Here is a 16522-nt window from a genome sequence, read left to right as displayed (position 1 = left end):
TGAAATAATTACTGAACCAGAACTGAACATGAACTGCACCTTTCTAATTGAACTGAACTGAACTTCTGTAATTGAAGAAAAAAATCTGCCTTCTGTCTTAAAAATATATATGTCTTATACCATACTTTATAGGTTTAACCCCATTGTCAGCCTTCAGCCATAGACTTCATGTCACTTAATTCTAATAGCGAAACTTGTCAAAATGGTCTAATCTGTAGCTCCCTGTTCCTTTCTCTGTAAGGTCATGCTGACAAAAATGTTCTCTTAACATTCTGCAAGTTCCGCGTGTCTTATCTTTATCACTGTTTTGGCCTGATGGCTATTTGCACATGTATATCTTTCCACTCAAACTGCATTTACCAAAGCTGCATGCAAAATCTGAAGTATAAAATGAAGATGTTAAAACAGCTACATTTCCAAGCATATGTAAAGAGAATAATGCATTTACATAGGATCTATTCTATCAACACTAGATTTACGTAAAAACTATCTTTACAGTGTCAAACTGTTAAGGGCTGTGAAACTATCCTCTAATTTTAAATAAACCAAGCAGAAAATTTGTAGTGTGGAGAGTATGAAGTTCACTCCCTGAAATATGGTATGCATCTAGTTCACTAATAAAATTCAAACTTTCAAATACATACTACAAAATAATAAAATAGTGGGTAGTCCACGGTTGAGTTAAAAATGGAAAATCCTTTACTGAAACAAACAAACAGGATTTTAGCTGTAGTGAGTTTATATTCTTAGCATATTCAAAGAGGGAAATATGAACATTTATTTGTCTGAGTTGGTGGTAGCTCAGGTAGATGTAGAAGATCCCATGGCAACTATCAAAAAAAGAAGGGTAAGTTTGCCAATGCCCAGGCCAAATGTTCCCTAGTAGTATAAATACTACATCTGGCCTCCCCTGAATAGAGACTATACAAGCCTAGCGGGGCTAATCTGGTCAACAAAGATGACTAAAAAAGAAAATAAATAAATAATACTGTTAAGGTTTGGTAGGTCTAATGTCTGATCATTTATCAGTAGTGTGCAAAGCAGTGGTCCAAGTACTGCTTGCTGGGAAGCACGTGTATTTAAAATACCACTGGGAGCCAGCTGGTTGCCTGCATTACCTGAAATGATCTGCTCTGTAGGTAAGTTTTGAACAACTATAATGTGTACTGACCAAAGTTGAAAAACTAATTTGCAGAGCAGCCCACATGCCTGTGCATGTGATTCAACAAAGCTGATGGTTTTCATTGGCTTCCTATTGTAAATGCAAGAGCCATAATTACACATTTCTAAACTATGAAAATGGCTGCCCGTAATCACAAGTCTCTCAACTATGAAAATGGCTGCCCGTAATCACAAGTCTCTCAACTATGAAAATGGCTGCCTAACTAAAACAGCACATTTCAAAATTGACTGTAAACTCATTAAAGTATATTTGTGGGGTGGGTAAAGTCCCCCTGCACCTTCAAGTCCCTGCTACGTTTATATGCTGTACTTCAGAGTACAGACCATGTTCCACATTTTGACTCTCATTCTTCTGAGGGTCAAATATGTAATGTGGCACTTAGAATTTTAATAGGAACCCTTTTCTGATATGTATATTACAGTTATTCCTTTTCAATACAGGTAGAATGGTTATTTTCATTAAGGGCAAAAATACGTATATGCACCATCAACCATCCATTTTACGAACATTTATGCCAATTCTGTGATGCTATTTTAACTTCAACTGACAAAACCAGGTTACAGTGAATAATGTTCATATGTACCCAGGTCAGACATTCTGGTACATTCCTCAGTCACATTTTATTTTGTTTACTCTGTGAAAAATGTGAAACATCCTTTATTTACATTGTTCTTTGCCATTTAAATTAGGATGTTTATAAATGTGAGATTAAAGAGACTATATGTAAAATAACAAATGTAAAATAAAATAAAAATAAATATATGATATAACTTTATTAGTATCCCAAAACATGAATAATAATCAATTCCAAAATATGAATAATGATCAGTTATTCACACATATAAAATGCATTGCAAATTGAGCAATACTGACCGGAAAAACTCTGGTTCAACGTTCAAAATTTAGGAAGAAATCACTGCCATTGAGGAGCAATAAATATTACGGATGCCATTATCTCTATTACACTAAGCTAAAGTACCTTTTTCATTCATGAAAACAAAATTTTACCACCCCTCCCCCTAGGGGTCTATATCACATCATCAAACTTTTATCGAATAACTAATCATTGAAGCCTAATTGTCAAACTCACTATTCAGCAAACAACCTAAACATTGAACTGGAATTCATCAAAATATTTTAGTTGACCAACACTATGAAAGGTAAACTTTTTTATGTTTTTGCAGGGGCTCCCACCCACTGCAAATTAAATATACCATCTCTAAGATCACACTACAGTGACGTAATGGGTAAATCATAACCAGCTGAGATGTCATTCACACAACATTTTTTTCAGGATGGTCAACTAAAAAATTAGATGAACTTCAATTCAATGTTTAGGTCGTTCGCTGAATAGGGAGTTTGACAATTAGGGTTCAATGATTAGTTATTCAGTAAAATAAAAGTTCGATAATGTGATATCTCCCCCAACACAGGCATGCACCCCAGTGTAGTACACACACACACGCACACCAGTGCCCTAAAACCAGACTTGTGCAGCAATTAGAACCGACAATTACTTATGCTAGCTTAGTACTGTGCAGGTTTCTGGCAGCTGGCACAGAGAATTAAAGCATTGTTATCAGGCTTCGTGTGCTGCAGGGTTTAATTCCCTCAGCCTGTATTTACTTACTGTTTAACCAAGAGTAAGTCATTTAACCAGACAGTGCTTTCAAGAAATACATAAATTGGGCTGGGTCCTCAATGGTCTCTTGGACCACATGCCTAACAACCAACAATAACCTATGTGCTCTCATATACATCACTAGACACTTGCACATACTACCTGTAATGTTGCCCTTCAAAAAGCAATATAGTTGCAACTACGGTAAAATTGATGTACTCTGAGTGTGTCAGCATATACAAGTGTTCTCATGAATAGTGTACTATTAAGGCTTTCCTGAATAATACAGCTAATCAGAAGAGACAGAACAGAAATAAAGTCCTGTAATATGATGGCATTGTTTTAAAGCATTAAGAAATTCATTTTTTAATTGTATCTTTGTATAATAGTCATGTAACACACGGGAGTGTGTGTGTAATGCAATGTTTACCCATGGCTTGCTTTGTTTGGCTGCCAAGGCTTCACACTAATGATTAGATCACACTAGACATTTTTAAATCCTGCATTACCCTTACACAAATGTGTTAAACTGCAGGGATAAGTAATTCTTAGCTGTGTACTTTTCTTACTATTGGCTGTATAGAACAAATGGGTGCTAGCATTTTAAGGACATTATTACATTTAGGGAGATCACTTTTAAGACCTAGTAGAATTTGCATCAATAGCTCACACATGATTGTTGCCTATAAGAAAGGTTCTGTTTGATTATTTATCTTGTCTGAAGGCCTTGCCCACTGAACCTGAATATAGAGTGAAAAATAAAAGCCAATGGATGCATCCATCTTGCAGCTCTAATAAGGGTGGTCTTAGAGAATGAGTTCTATCAAGGTTCATTTAAGCTTCACTGCTGAGCTCCTTCAACACATAAAATAATATACGGCCTGGTAATTCATTCTCAGTAATGAATGCAATACACCAAATTATTATTTTTTTTTGAATATCAGTGCTATCTGAACAGAAAAAAGGGATTTTTTTTCAGGTTCCTCCCTTAATGCAACATAGCCTACCTTGAGGTGCTATGACTTTGCACTTGGTCTATAAAGTTAAGTAAATTGTTTCAAGCTAAGTCCTCTATGGGAGGAGCAAGATTGTGGTGGCTTGTGTTATCTGTGTGCTTGTGTGTGAGAGTGTGTGTGTGTGTGTGTGTGTGTACCTATGTCTTTGTTCAATGAAGTTTGTATTTGCTGGCACGTGAAAAGCTGTGTTGTGTCATTAAGAATAACCTGTGATATCTAGTGGCAGAGATAATTAATGTAATACTTAGATAAGAAAATGTGTTAAGAAGATTCACTCCATTAAACTGGGTTACATTGAGTAATTAACACTTGTGTCTGTGTGCCACATGCATCCAAAATACACCAGCAATTTATGTAACTCTGTCAGTCACTAACTCTTGGGTCAATGCCCCATCTTCCATTTCCAACAAGTGCCCATTGCTCCTACCATACTACTAATGATCCTTTAATCAGGACAGAACTTCAGCTAGTTGTTGTTGGTAATAATCACGTTTAACACCTGAGATGTTAAATGTTTATAAATCTCAATGTAAACTACTCACTGCATCCTGATATCACAAAGCGTAACACATCAATGCTGAGTGCTGTGTGCAACATTACTGGGTTTGTCAGGGCCCAAAAAAATGGAAAAACTCTGAGATCAAGTGCCAGAAACAATCCATCGCCTTTCTGTGTTCAAGTCAGAAATCAACAGTATAAAAAACCTGATTAATGTATGACTTAGATAAGAAAATGTCTAAAGAAGGTTTACATAGTTTCAGAATCTGGATAGACTATGAAAATAATTAAGGTGCAGTATTCGCACTGATTCTGTGTTTTTAGGAGATCATTATACACCAGATTAAAGGAGATACAATAAATTGTGATGGTGAATCATAATAGATTGGGTAACACTCATCAAGGGCTACTTAAACTGATTACTGGTGGTGATCCAATCACCAAGACACATTTCAATGACCAAATCACAAACCATGCAAGCATGGTATAAACATAGGGTGTGCAAAACGTCAGAGTTAATTTAATCTTTTTCTGTCTGTTTGTAGTTTTGGGATATGTGTGTGTATCTGCCAGTAATTGAGGATTATAACATGTGAGGTTGTTCTGTGACAAGTTGATGGCATGCCTCTAAACCTCCTAGCACAAGCAATCTGGACAAAGTCAAAAATAATAGGACAAAAGCCCAAAATCAGGGACAGATTTTAAATATTACTCTTATAAACTTAAAACATTCTTACAATAACAGGTTTTATGTTATCATGTATTTCTGAAAGATATGAAGTTTGAAACTCAAATGTATTCTATTATTTAGTGGCATCAGTCCTCTATAATTTACCAAACGCTCAAAATTTAGGGGTATGTTCATGTATCGAATAGGAATTACAATGAATGCCTTATAATAGGATGTTAAACAGCAAAAGTTTAACCTACCAAACATGCTTAACATAATAAAATAATTAATTGAATGGCACCCCCCACACCCCCTAACTAACTATACCAACTCCGAGATCGCACTACAGTGGGGAATAGGACAAATTTAAAAAAAAAGGTGTCCTTTGCTTATCCCAGTACTCCCGGGTTGTTAGCCAACTATGGCCATTCAATGAATTATTTTTCAAAGTTAAGCATGTTCGGTAGTTTAAACTTTCACTGTTTAATGTTCGATTATAAGATGTTCACATAATTCTTATTCAATGTGTAAACATAGACCCAAAATTTTATGGGGAACAGACCAAAGTTAAAAGGCAAAAATTTAGAAATTCTGCGAAAAACTGCGCAGTTGAAAGATATGGTTGATGGGCATGCATTTTGACAGACATGGCTTTTCAGTGAGAGGTCTGTGAAATGTGGGTAATCATGTCACTTAGGTTAATTGTCATAGCTCCAAAGAAAGGCAGCCTTAATGTTACCAAAGGCTATTGTGCTTTAATGGCTCTAACTCAATATCACAATAGTTTATTTCTCCCATAAATAGGAAAGTGAAATTCAGCCTATAACAGTCTGTAGCTTAGAGATCATCTATTCTAAAAGGTGAGCACGAATGGACAGGTTTGCAGCAGAGCAGATACTGAAAGTTAGTATGACAAATGAAGCTAGAAAAAAATGACTGAAACTAAAACATGCACCACTGCTGACAGTTCAAAACTACAAAGTAAGGTAGTCACCTAACTGTAGTGTACTGCTGAAAGATATCTTTAGGGAATCTGCACTCTGATTAAGCACAACTGCCGGCTGTGCATTATCAAACAAAAAAGCAGAAAGCTGCACCAGTGGCATAGAGTGATGAAACCTGGACAATGATACAAATGACCCAGGATCAATCAGCAGCTCAGGAGACTGATCGAGCAGCAGGGAGGGAAGGGTGTGCCCATCATGGGGAGAGGTTAGTACATGGGCATCAATCCTCACTGGTGGCCAAATATCTCACTGGAACAGGTGTGCTTTGCAGGGTAGGATGCAGCTCTGATGTGTAGGTGGGGCAATTTGTCACTTGCTCACATTGTATGCCCACCCTATACTCAACCATATTGCCATGAAGGAAGGAGAAAAAAAATAGATTATACAGTAACTCCCCCCTCCCCAGAAGGATACAAAGATGTACCTAGCCATCAGAATGCCTAAGGATCCAATACTGGCCCCATAAATTCTAGGATAAGTCCATGGAATAAGGAGATAACTGGTAGACCTACCAATGATGGGGTATTGGCATGCTGGGCCAGTACCAATGAAGAAAATGGGGGCAAAAAAGAAAAGTAGAACCACCACTGCATTAAAAAAATGTACAGTAAAATAACCAAATACCCAAAGCAAATAAAAATGTGGTAAACTTGGATGTGGAACTACTAACAGATCTGATACTATTACGGGATGTGGCACTACTAACAGATCCGGTACTCCTAATGGATGTGGCACTACTAACAGATCCGGTACTATTAATGGATGTGACACTACTAACAGATCCGGTACTATACATGGATGTGGCACTACTATCAGATCCGGTACTATTAATGGATGTGGCACTATTAACAGATCTGGTACTATTAATGGATGTGGCACTACTAACAGATCTGGTACTACTAATGGATGTGGCACTACTAACAGATCTGGTACTATTAATGGATGTGGCACTACTAACAGATCCGGTACTATAAATGGATGTGGCACTACGATCAGATCTGGTACTATTAATGGATGTGGCACTACTAACAGATCCGGTACTATTAATGGATGTGGCACTACTAACAGATCTGGTACTACTATTGGATATGGCACTACTAACAGAGCTGATACTACTAATGGATGTGGCACTACTAACAGATTTTGTACTACTAATGGATGTGGCACTACTAACAGATCCGGTACTATTAATGAATGTGGAACTACTAACAGATCCAGTTCTATTAAAGGATGTGGTACTACTAACAAATCCGGTACTATTAATGGATGTGGCACTACTAACAGGTCAGGTACTATTAATGGATGTGGCACTACTAACAGATCAGGTACTACTAATGGATGTGGCACTACTAACAGATCCAGTACTACTAATGGATGTGGCACTACTAACAGATCCCATACCATTAATGGATGTGGCACTACTAACAGCTCCGGTACTATTAATGGATGTGGCACTACTAACAGATCTGGTACTATTAATGGATGTGGCACTACTAATAGATCCGGTACTATTAATGGATGTGGCACTACTAATAGATCCGGTACTATTAATGAATGTGGCACTACTAACAGAGCAGTACTACTAATGGATGTGGCACTACTAACAGATCCCGTACTATTAATGGATGTGGCACTACTAATAGATCCGGTACTATTAATGAATGTGGCACTACTAACAGAGCAGTACTACTAATGGACGTGGCACTACTAACAGAATTGGTACTATTAATGAATGTGTCACTACTAACAGGTCAGGAACTATTAATGGATGTGACACTACTAATAGATCTGGTACTACTAATGGATGTGGGACTAATAACAGATATGATACTATTAATGGATGTGGCACCACTAACAGATCCGGTACTATTAATGGATGTGGCACTACTAACAGATCCAATACTATTAATGGATGTGGCACAGCTAACAGAGTAGTACTACTAATGGATGTGGCACTACTAACAGATCCGGTACTACTAATGGATGTGGCACTAACAGATCTGGTACTATTAATGGATGTGGCACTTCTAATAGATCTGGCACTATTAATGGATGTGGCACTACTAACAGATCTGGTACTATGAATGAATGTGGCACTACTAACAGATCCAGTACTATTAATGGATGTGGCACTACTAACAGATCTGGTACTATTAATGGATGTGGCACTACTAACAGATCCGATACTATTAATGGAAGTGGCACTACTAACAGATCAGGTACTATTAATGGATGTGGCACTACTAACAGATCTGGTACTATTAATGGATGTGGCACTACTAACAGATCCAGTACTATTAATGGATGTGGCACTACTAGCAGATCTGGTATTATTAATGGATGTGGCACTATTAACAGATCCGGTACTATTAATGGATGTGGCACTACTAACAGATCAGGTACTACTAATGGATGTGGCACTACTAATAGATCCGGTACTATTAATAGATGTGGCACTACTAACTGATCTGGTACTATTAATGGATGTGGCACTACTAATAGATCCGGTACTATTAATGGATGTGGCACTACTAACAGATCCAGTACTATTAATAGATGTGGTACTACTAACAGATCCGGTACTATTAATGGATGTGGCACTACTAACAGATCCGGTACTACTAATGGATGTGGCACTACTAACAGATCCAGTACTATTAATGGATATGGCACTACTAACAGATCTGGTAGTACTATTGGATGTGGCACTACTAACAGATCCGATACTATTAATGGATGTGGCACTACTAACAGATTTCGTACTACTAATGGATGTGGCACTACTAACAGATCCGGTACTATTAATGAATGCCGAACTACTAACAGATCCAGTACTATTAATAGATGTGGCACTACTAACAGATCCGGTACTATTAATGGATATGGCACTACTAACCGATCCGGTACTATTAATGGATGTGGCACTACTAATAGACCCGGTACTATTAATAAATGTGGCACTACTAACAGATCCAATTCTATTAATGGATGTGGTACTACTAACAAATCCGGTACTAGTAATGGATGTGGCACTACTAACAGATCAGGTACTATTAATGGATGTGGCACTACTAACAAATCTGTTACTATTAATGGATGTGGTACTACTAACAGATCAGGTGCTACTAATGGATGTGGCACTACTAACAGATACAGTACTATTAATGGATGTGACACTACTAACAGATCCGGTACTATTAATGGATGTGGCACTACTAATAGATCCGGTACTATTAATGGATATGGAAATACTAACAGCGCCGGTACTATTAATGGATGTGGCACTACTAATAGATCTGGTACTATTAATGGATGTGGCACTATTAACAAAGCAGTACTACTAATGGATGTGGCACTTCTAACAGAATTGGTACTATTAATGGATGTGGCACTACTAACAGGTCCGGTACTATTAATGGATGTGGCACTACTAACAGATCCGGTACTATTAATGGATGTGACACTACCAACAGATCGGGTTCTATTAATGGATGTGGCACTACTAACAGAATTCGTACTATTAATGGATGTGGCACTACTAACAGATCTGGTACTATTAATGGATATGGCACTACTAGTAGATCTGGTACTATGAATGGATGTGGCACTACTAACAGATCTGTTACTATTAATGGATGTGGCACTACTAACAGATCCAGTACTATTAATGGATGTGGCACTACTAACATATCCGGTACTATTAATGGATTTGGCACTACTAATAGATCTAGTACTATTAATGGATGTGGCACTACTAATAGATCTGGTACTACTAATGGATGTGGCACTACTAACAGATCTGGTACTATTAATGGATGTGGCACTACTAACAGATCCGGTACTATTAATGGATGTGGCACTTCTAAAAGATCTGGTACTATTAATGGATGTGCACTACTAACAGAGCAGTACTACTAATGGATGTGGCACTACTAACAGATCCGGTATTACTAATGGATGTGGCACTACTAACAGATCTGGTACTATTAATGGATGTGGCACTACTAACAGATCCGGTACTATTAATGGATGTGGCACTTCTAATAGATCTTGTACTATTAATGGATGTGCATTACTAACAGATCCGGTACTATGAATGGATGTGGCACTACTAACAGATCCAGTACTATTAATGGCTGTGGCACTACTAACAGATCCAGTACTACTAATGGATGTGGCACTACTAACAGATCCTGTACTATTAATGGATATGGCACTACTAACAGATCCGGTACTATTAGTGGATGTGGCACTACTAACAGATCCGGTACTACTAATGGATTTGGCACTACTAATAGATCCGGTACTATTAATGGATGTGGCACTACTAACAGATCCGGTACTATTAATGGATGTGGCACTACTAACAGATCCGGTACTATTAATGGATTTGGCACTACTAATAGATCCGGTACTATTAATGGATGTGGCACTACTAATAGATCCGGTACTACTAATGGATGTGGCAGTAATAACAGATCTGATACTATTAATGGATGTGGCACTACTAACAGAGCAGTACTACTAATGGATGTGGCACTACTAACAGATCTGGTACTACTAATGGATGTGGCACTACTAACAGATCTGGTACTATTAATGGATGTGACACTACTAACAGATCTGGTACTATTAATGGATGTGGCACTTCTAATAGATCTGGTACAATTAATGGATGTGGCACTACTAACAGATCTGGTACTATGAATGGATGTGGCACTACTAATAGATCCAGTACTATTAATGGATGTGACACTACTAACATATCCAGTACTACTAATGGATGTGGCACTACTAACAGATCCTGTACTATTAATGGATGTGGCACTACTAACAGATCCGGTACTACTAATGGATGTGGCACTACTAATAGAACCGATACTATTAATGGATGTGGCACTACTAACAGATCCGGTACTATTAGTTGATGTGGCCCTACTAACAGATCCGGTACTACTAATGGATTTGGCACTATTAATAGATCCGGTACTATTAATGGATGTGGCACTACTAATAGATCCGGTTCTACTAATGGATGTGGCACTACTAACAGATCCGGCACTACTAATGGATGTGGCACCACTAACAGATCCGGTACTATTAATGGATGTGGCACTTCTAATAGATCTGGTACTATTAATGGATGTGGCACTACTAACAGATCCGGTACTATGAATGGATGTGGCACTACTAACAGAACCAGTACTATTAATGGATGTGGCACTACTAACAGATCCGGTACTACTAATGGATGTAGCACTACTAACAGATCCTGTACTATTAATGGATGTGGCACTACTAACAGATCCGGTACTACTAATGGATGTGGCACTACTAATAGAACCGATACTATTAATGGATGTGGCACTACTAACGGATCCGGTACTATTAGTGGATGTGGCACTACTAACAGATCCGGTACTACTAATGGATTTGGCACTACTAATAGATCAGGTACTATTAATGGATGTGACACTACTAATAGATCCGGTTCTACTAATGGATGTGGCACTAATAACAGATCTGATACTATTAATGGATGTGGCACTACTAACAGATCCGGTACTACTAATGGATGTGGCACCACTAACAGATCCGGTACTATTAATGGATGTGGCACTTCTAATAGATCTGGTACTATTAATGGATGTGGCACTACTAACAGATCCGGTACTATGAATCGATGTGGCACTACTAACAGATACAATACTATTAATCAATGTAGCACTACTAACAGAGCAGTACTACTAATGGATGTGGCACTACTAACAGATCCGGTACTACTAATGGATGTGGCACTACTAACAGATCTGGTACTATTAATGGATGTGGCACTACTAACAGATCCAGTACTATTAATGGATGTGGCACTACTAACAGAACTGGTACTATTAATGGATGTGGCACTACTAACCGATCCGATACTACTAATGGATGTGGCACTACTAACATATCCGGTACTACTTATGGATTTGACACTACTAACAGATCTGGTACTACTAATGGATGTGGCACCACTAACAGATCCGTTACTATTAATGGATGTGGCACTTCTAATAGATCTGGTACTATTAATGGATGTGGCACTACTAACAGATCCGGTACTATGAATCGATGTGGCACTACTAACAGATACAATACTATTTATGAATGTGGCACTACTAACAGAGCAGTACTACTAATGGATGTGGCACTACTAACAGATCCGGTACTACTAATGGATGTGGCACTACTAACAGATCTGGTACTATTAATTGATGTGGCACTACTAACAGATCCGGTACTATTAATGGAATAGCACTTCTAATAGATCTGGTACTATTCATGGATGTGGCACTACTAACAGATCCGGTTCTATTAATGGATGTGGCACTACTAACAGAATTGGTACTATTAATGGATGTGGCACTACTAACCGATCCGGTACTACTAATGGATGTGGCACTACTAACAGATCCGGTACTACTAATGGATGTGGCACTACTAACAGATCCGGTACTACTAATGGATGTGGCACTGCTAGCAGATCCGATGCTAATCTACTCTATACCTCCAGCCCTCGGCCTACTCTCATCTAATATGCTGATGACTCTACTGTCATCGTTATTGCTGATGTCCTGTGTGACTTACTTTCCATGACTCAGAAATCCTTAAAATCTGTTAAGATCTGGCCTGCCCACAACCAGCTAATTCTGAATGCTAAAAATACTAAACTCTTACTTTTTCTCCCCAAAAGCCTGAATAACCTCAGATCCACTTTTACCATCCAGTCTCTACAGAATACATCCATTTTAGTCAAGCCCTACATGAAACTTCTATGGTTTACAATAAACAACAAACTGAAATTTGATTTGCATGTCAAAAGTTGTATTAAAAAAGCCCATCAAAAGCTTGGCCTCCTATTTAGAAATAAGGCTTGGGATTCCCTGTCTCATGCCTATTTCCTACCAAGCCTACTGTATAGCTTTCAGATCCTCTCTAACCTCCAAATCACCCTTCTAACTAACTTGGTAAATACGTTCAGATCCTCTCTAACCTCCAAACCACCCTTCTAACTAACATGGAAAATATGTACAACAAAGTGGCAAGATTTGCTGTTAATCAGAGCAATCAATCTCATCACTGTCTCTCTTTAGCTCATTTAAACTGTTTGGAACTACCCAACTTGCTTCTCCTCTCCCAGATTCAGATTATCCACTCTGTCCTATATCAAACATCTTTCTGCTCTAGCTTGAATCCTTTATCTCTTCTTATACCCTTTCCAGGTCTCTCCGAAGTTCAGACCAAAACCTGCTACACATCTATAAACCAGAGCAAAACTGGTCAAAACCTCTAGCTCTACCACCTTTCCATCTCCTGGAATAAACTCCCACTGGAAATCTGATCCCTTAAATAACCAAATCTATTCCAATCAACTGCCAAAGGCTACCTAAAAAGCCACTGGATATGTCACTTCACTGTAGTCACCCTCTTGAACTGTCATCCTCTCCTATTTTTAGTTCTTTGTCTGCCTTTTACTGGTTCCTGCCACTTTTAGAGCTATCTATCTACCCCCTCTTAACTTAGTTATTGACTCTTACTGCTTCTTATAATGCCCTTGCATATTTACCAGCTGCAGACTTTCTTTTATTACAACTACCTGGCTGTATCACCAAGCATTACCTTTTTTTCTTTCATTTTTTTATATATTGTATATGTAAACAAACTTTATTCATCCTACTTATTTTCTAGATCGTAAATTTCTCAACTTAGATTTTCATATTTCCTTTGTATATTTTCAACTTAAGTACTGTCAAAGTCTTTTTGTTTACATATTTATTTTTTTGCTGTGTCAAATCTTAAACGTAAATGTTATGGAGCTTTGCTCCCTGGATCTCCGCTGAAAAAAGGCTATCAGCTCAGCCAGACAAACCAGGTCAACAAATGTAAAATAAATAATAATAATAAATAAATGTGATACTACCAAAGGATGTGGCACTACTAACAGATCTGGTACTATTAATGGATGTGGTAGTACTAAAGGACGTGGCACTACTAACAGATCTGGTACTATTAATGGATGTGGTAGTACTAAAGGATGTGATAGTCCTAACAGATCTGGTAATATTAAAGGATGTGGCAGTACTAAAGGACGTGGCACTACTAACAGATCTGGTACTATTAATGGATGTGGTAGTACTAAAGGATTTGACAGTCCTAACAGATCTGGTACTATTAAAGGATGTGGCAGTACTAAAGGACGTGGCACTACTAACAGATCTGGTACTATTAATGGATGTGGTAGTACTAAAGGATGTGACAGTCCTAACAGATCTGGTACTATTAAAGGATGTGGCAGTACTAAAGGACGTGGCACTACTAACAGATCTGGTACTATTATTGGATGTGGTACTACTAAAAGATGTGGCATTACTAACATATCTGGGACTACTAACGGATCCGGTACTACTAAAGGATGTGGCACTGCTAACAGATCTGGTACTACTAAAGGATGCGGCACTGCTAACAGATCAGGCACTACTAAAGGATGCGGCACTACTAAAAGATCTGGTACTATTAAAGGATGTGGCACTACTAACGGATCTGGTACTATTAAAGGATGTGACACTACTGACAGATCTGGTAGTACTAAAGGATGTGGTACTAACAGATCTTGTACTACTAAAGGATGTGGAACTACTAGCAGACCTTGTACTACTAAAGGATGTAAAACTACTAACAGATCTGTTACTACTAACAGATTTGGTAATACTAATGAATGTAGTACTAGTGCCATACTACTAAATCATGTAGCGCTACTAACAGATCTGGTACTACTAATGGATATGGTACTACTAAAGGATGTGGCATTACTAACAGAACTGGTACTACTAATGGATGTGGTAGTACTAAAGGATGTGGCATTACTAACAGATCTGGTACTACTAAAGGATGTGGCACTACTAACAGAATTGATACTAGGATGTGGTACTACTAAAGGATGTGGCACTACTAACAGATCTGGTGCTACTAATGGATTTAGTACTGCTGTATAAAAGTTATCCACACTTATTTTTAATGGCTACAACTGTTTTTTTTTCTCTCTATGCAAACAGAGACATCTTTCACGAAAGCAGGAATACCTACCGCAACACTCTGATAGACAATCTAGTCTGCTCCTATGCATTTCCATGTTCCTTTCAATCCCAGCATGGGCTATAGACATAAATAGTCCATAATGTGAAATTGGATGTGGGATGCATTGGCAGGTTATTTGTTTAGCTAGAAGATGGTGGGGGGCTGGCATAATGGTTAAGGTGCTTAACTTACAGACACAAGGTGCAGGGTTTGATTCTCACAGGGGGTAATTGGCTAGGCTTAAAATGGCCCACAAAGGCAGTAAGTCTAGTACTAATCTATGAACCTACAGCTTTAGGGTGGGAGGTTGGCATAATGGTTAAGGTGTTTACCTTGCAGACACAAGGTGCAGCGTTTGATTCTCACATGGGGTAATTGGCTAGGCTTAAAATGGCCCACAAGGGCAATTAGCCTAGTACTAAGCTATGAACCCATGAACCTTACAATACTGAGAATGCAGCCTAATTTCAGCCTCCCATCGACCAAGAAAGCTGGGCTTACATCAACTCAAGTCACTGAAGTGGTATGGTATTGCTCTTCATTGCACGGGGTGCCAATAGCAGAGGTAACAGCCCTGGCCAAACTATCCCAGAAAAAAATTCTCATACTGTGACACAGTATAGCCCTTCTGCTGGAACCTCCACATATAATAGTTATGGATGATGACTACAAACATCTTTGACTCCTCCTCTCACCACCTCTGTGCTTAAAACGTGAATCAGCCCTCAACTTCTTCAGCCATTATTATGATTATAGAAGCATGTGGGGTTGTGATGGTAGGTTGTAACTACAGTGCACACACCAATATACTGCTGTACACCTTACACTATATGTGATTAGCCACTCCCTTTTTACCACTTATATTGTAATGTTCAGGTGTTTAAGTTGTGTGCTTGTTAACTTGAAGCCATGTGCTTTCCTGGCGGGGGAGGGTGTGCGCAGGATGCATAATGCCTACCAATTATGTAATGATTGTTATGAGGATACATGTATGTTAGTGCAGGTACAACTAAAACATCTCAGATGGGCTATTAGTACAGTATTACTTTTAGGATATGTAATGCCTGTTTAGGACCACAGCTGTTAATTATACTATCATACCAAAAGAGCTGTGTCTCAGATACAGGCAAAGAAAACTACATCCACACACAGGCTCAAGTTAACATGTGCTGAAAATATGGTGCAAGTAGTGAACCTCCATCTCTGTGGTAGACATTCTATTAAAGTCTATTGCACTTATAAGCCTGTCGAAGACCATGTCTGGCATGAACATTTCAACAATGTTTAAGCTGTTTATGGTTAGGATCATATATATGATTTGTGGTCTCATCCATAGAGCCCAGTCCATGGCATGGGACTGGAAGACAACAGGTGGTAGCCTGTCTAGTGCATCACCCCTTATGGAGATGG

The 16522-nt window shown here is 38.4% G+C and overlaps 1 protein-coding gene across 1 annotated transcript in view; it reads right to left on the bottom strand.

Annotated features, from left to right (window-relative positions):
• Positions 1 to 13672, bottom strand: part of SPOCK1 (SPARC (osteonectin), cwcv and kazal like domains proteoglycan 1) — a 2429073-nt gene extending 2415401 nt beyond the window's left edge. The window contains exon 1 of the mRNA XM_044069840.1: positions 13658 to 13672. Coding sequence (XP_043925775.1) covers positions 13658 to 13672 — 15 coding nt within the window. The remainder of the gene's footprint in view (positions 1 to 13657) is intronic.
• Between the last annotated feature and the right edge of the window lie 2850 nt (positions 13673 to 16522).

Source organism: Protopterus annectens, chromosome 4.part0 (genome assembly GCF_019279795.1).
Source record: "Protopterus annectens isolate FY-2018-M chromosome 4.part0, PAN1.0, whole genome shotgun sequence".
Lineage (NCBI taxonomy): Eukaryota > Metazoa > Chordata > Ceratodontiformes > Protopteridae > Protopterus > Protopterus annectens.
This window is presented reverse-complemented; position numbering and strand designations above follow the sequence as displayed.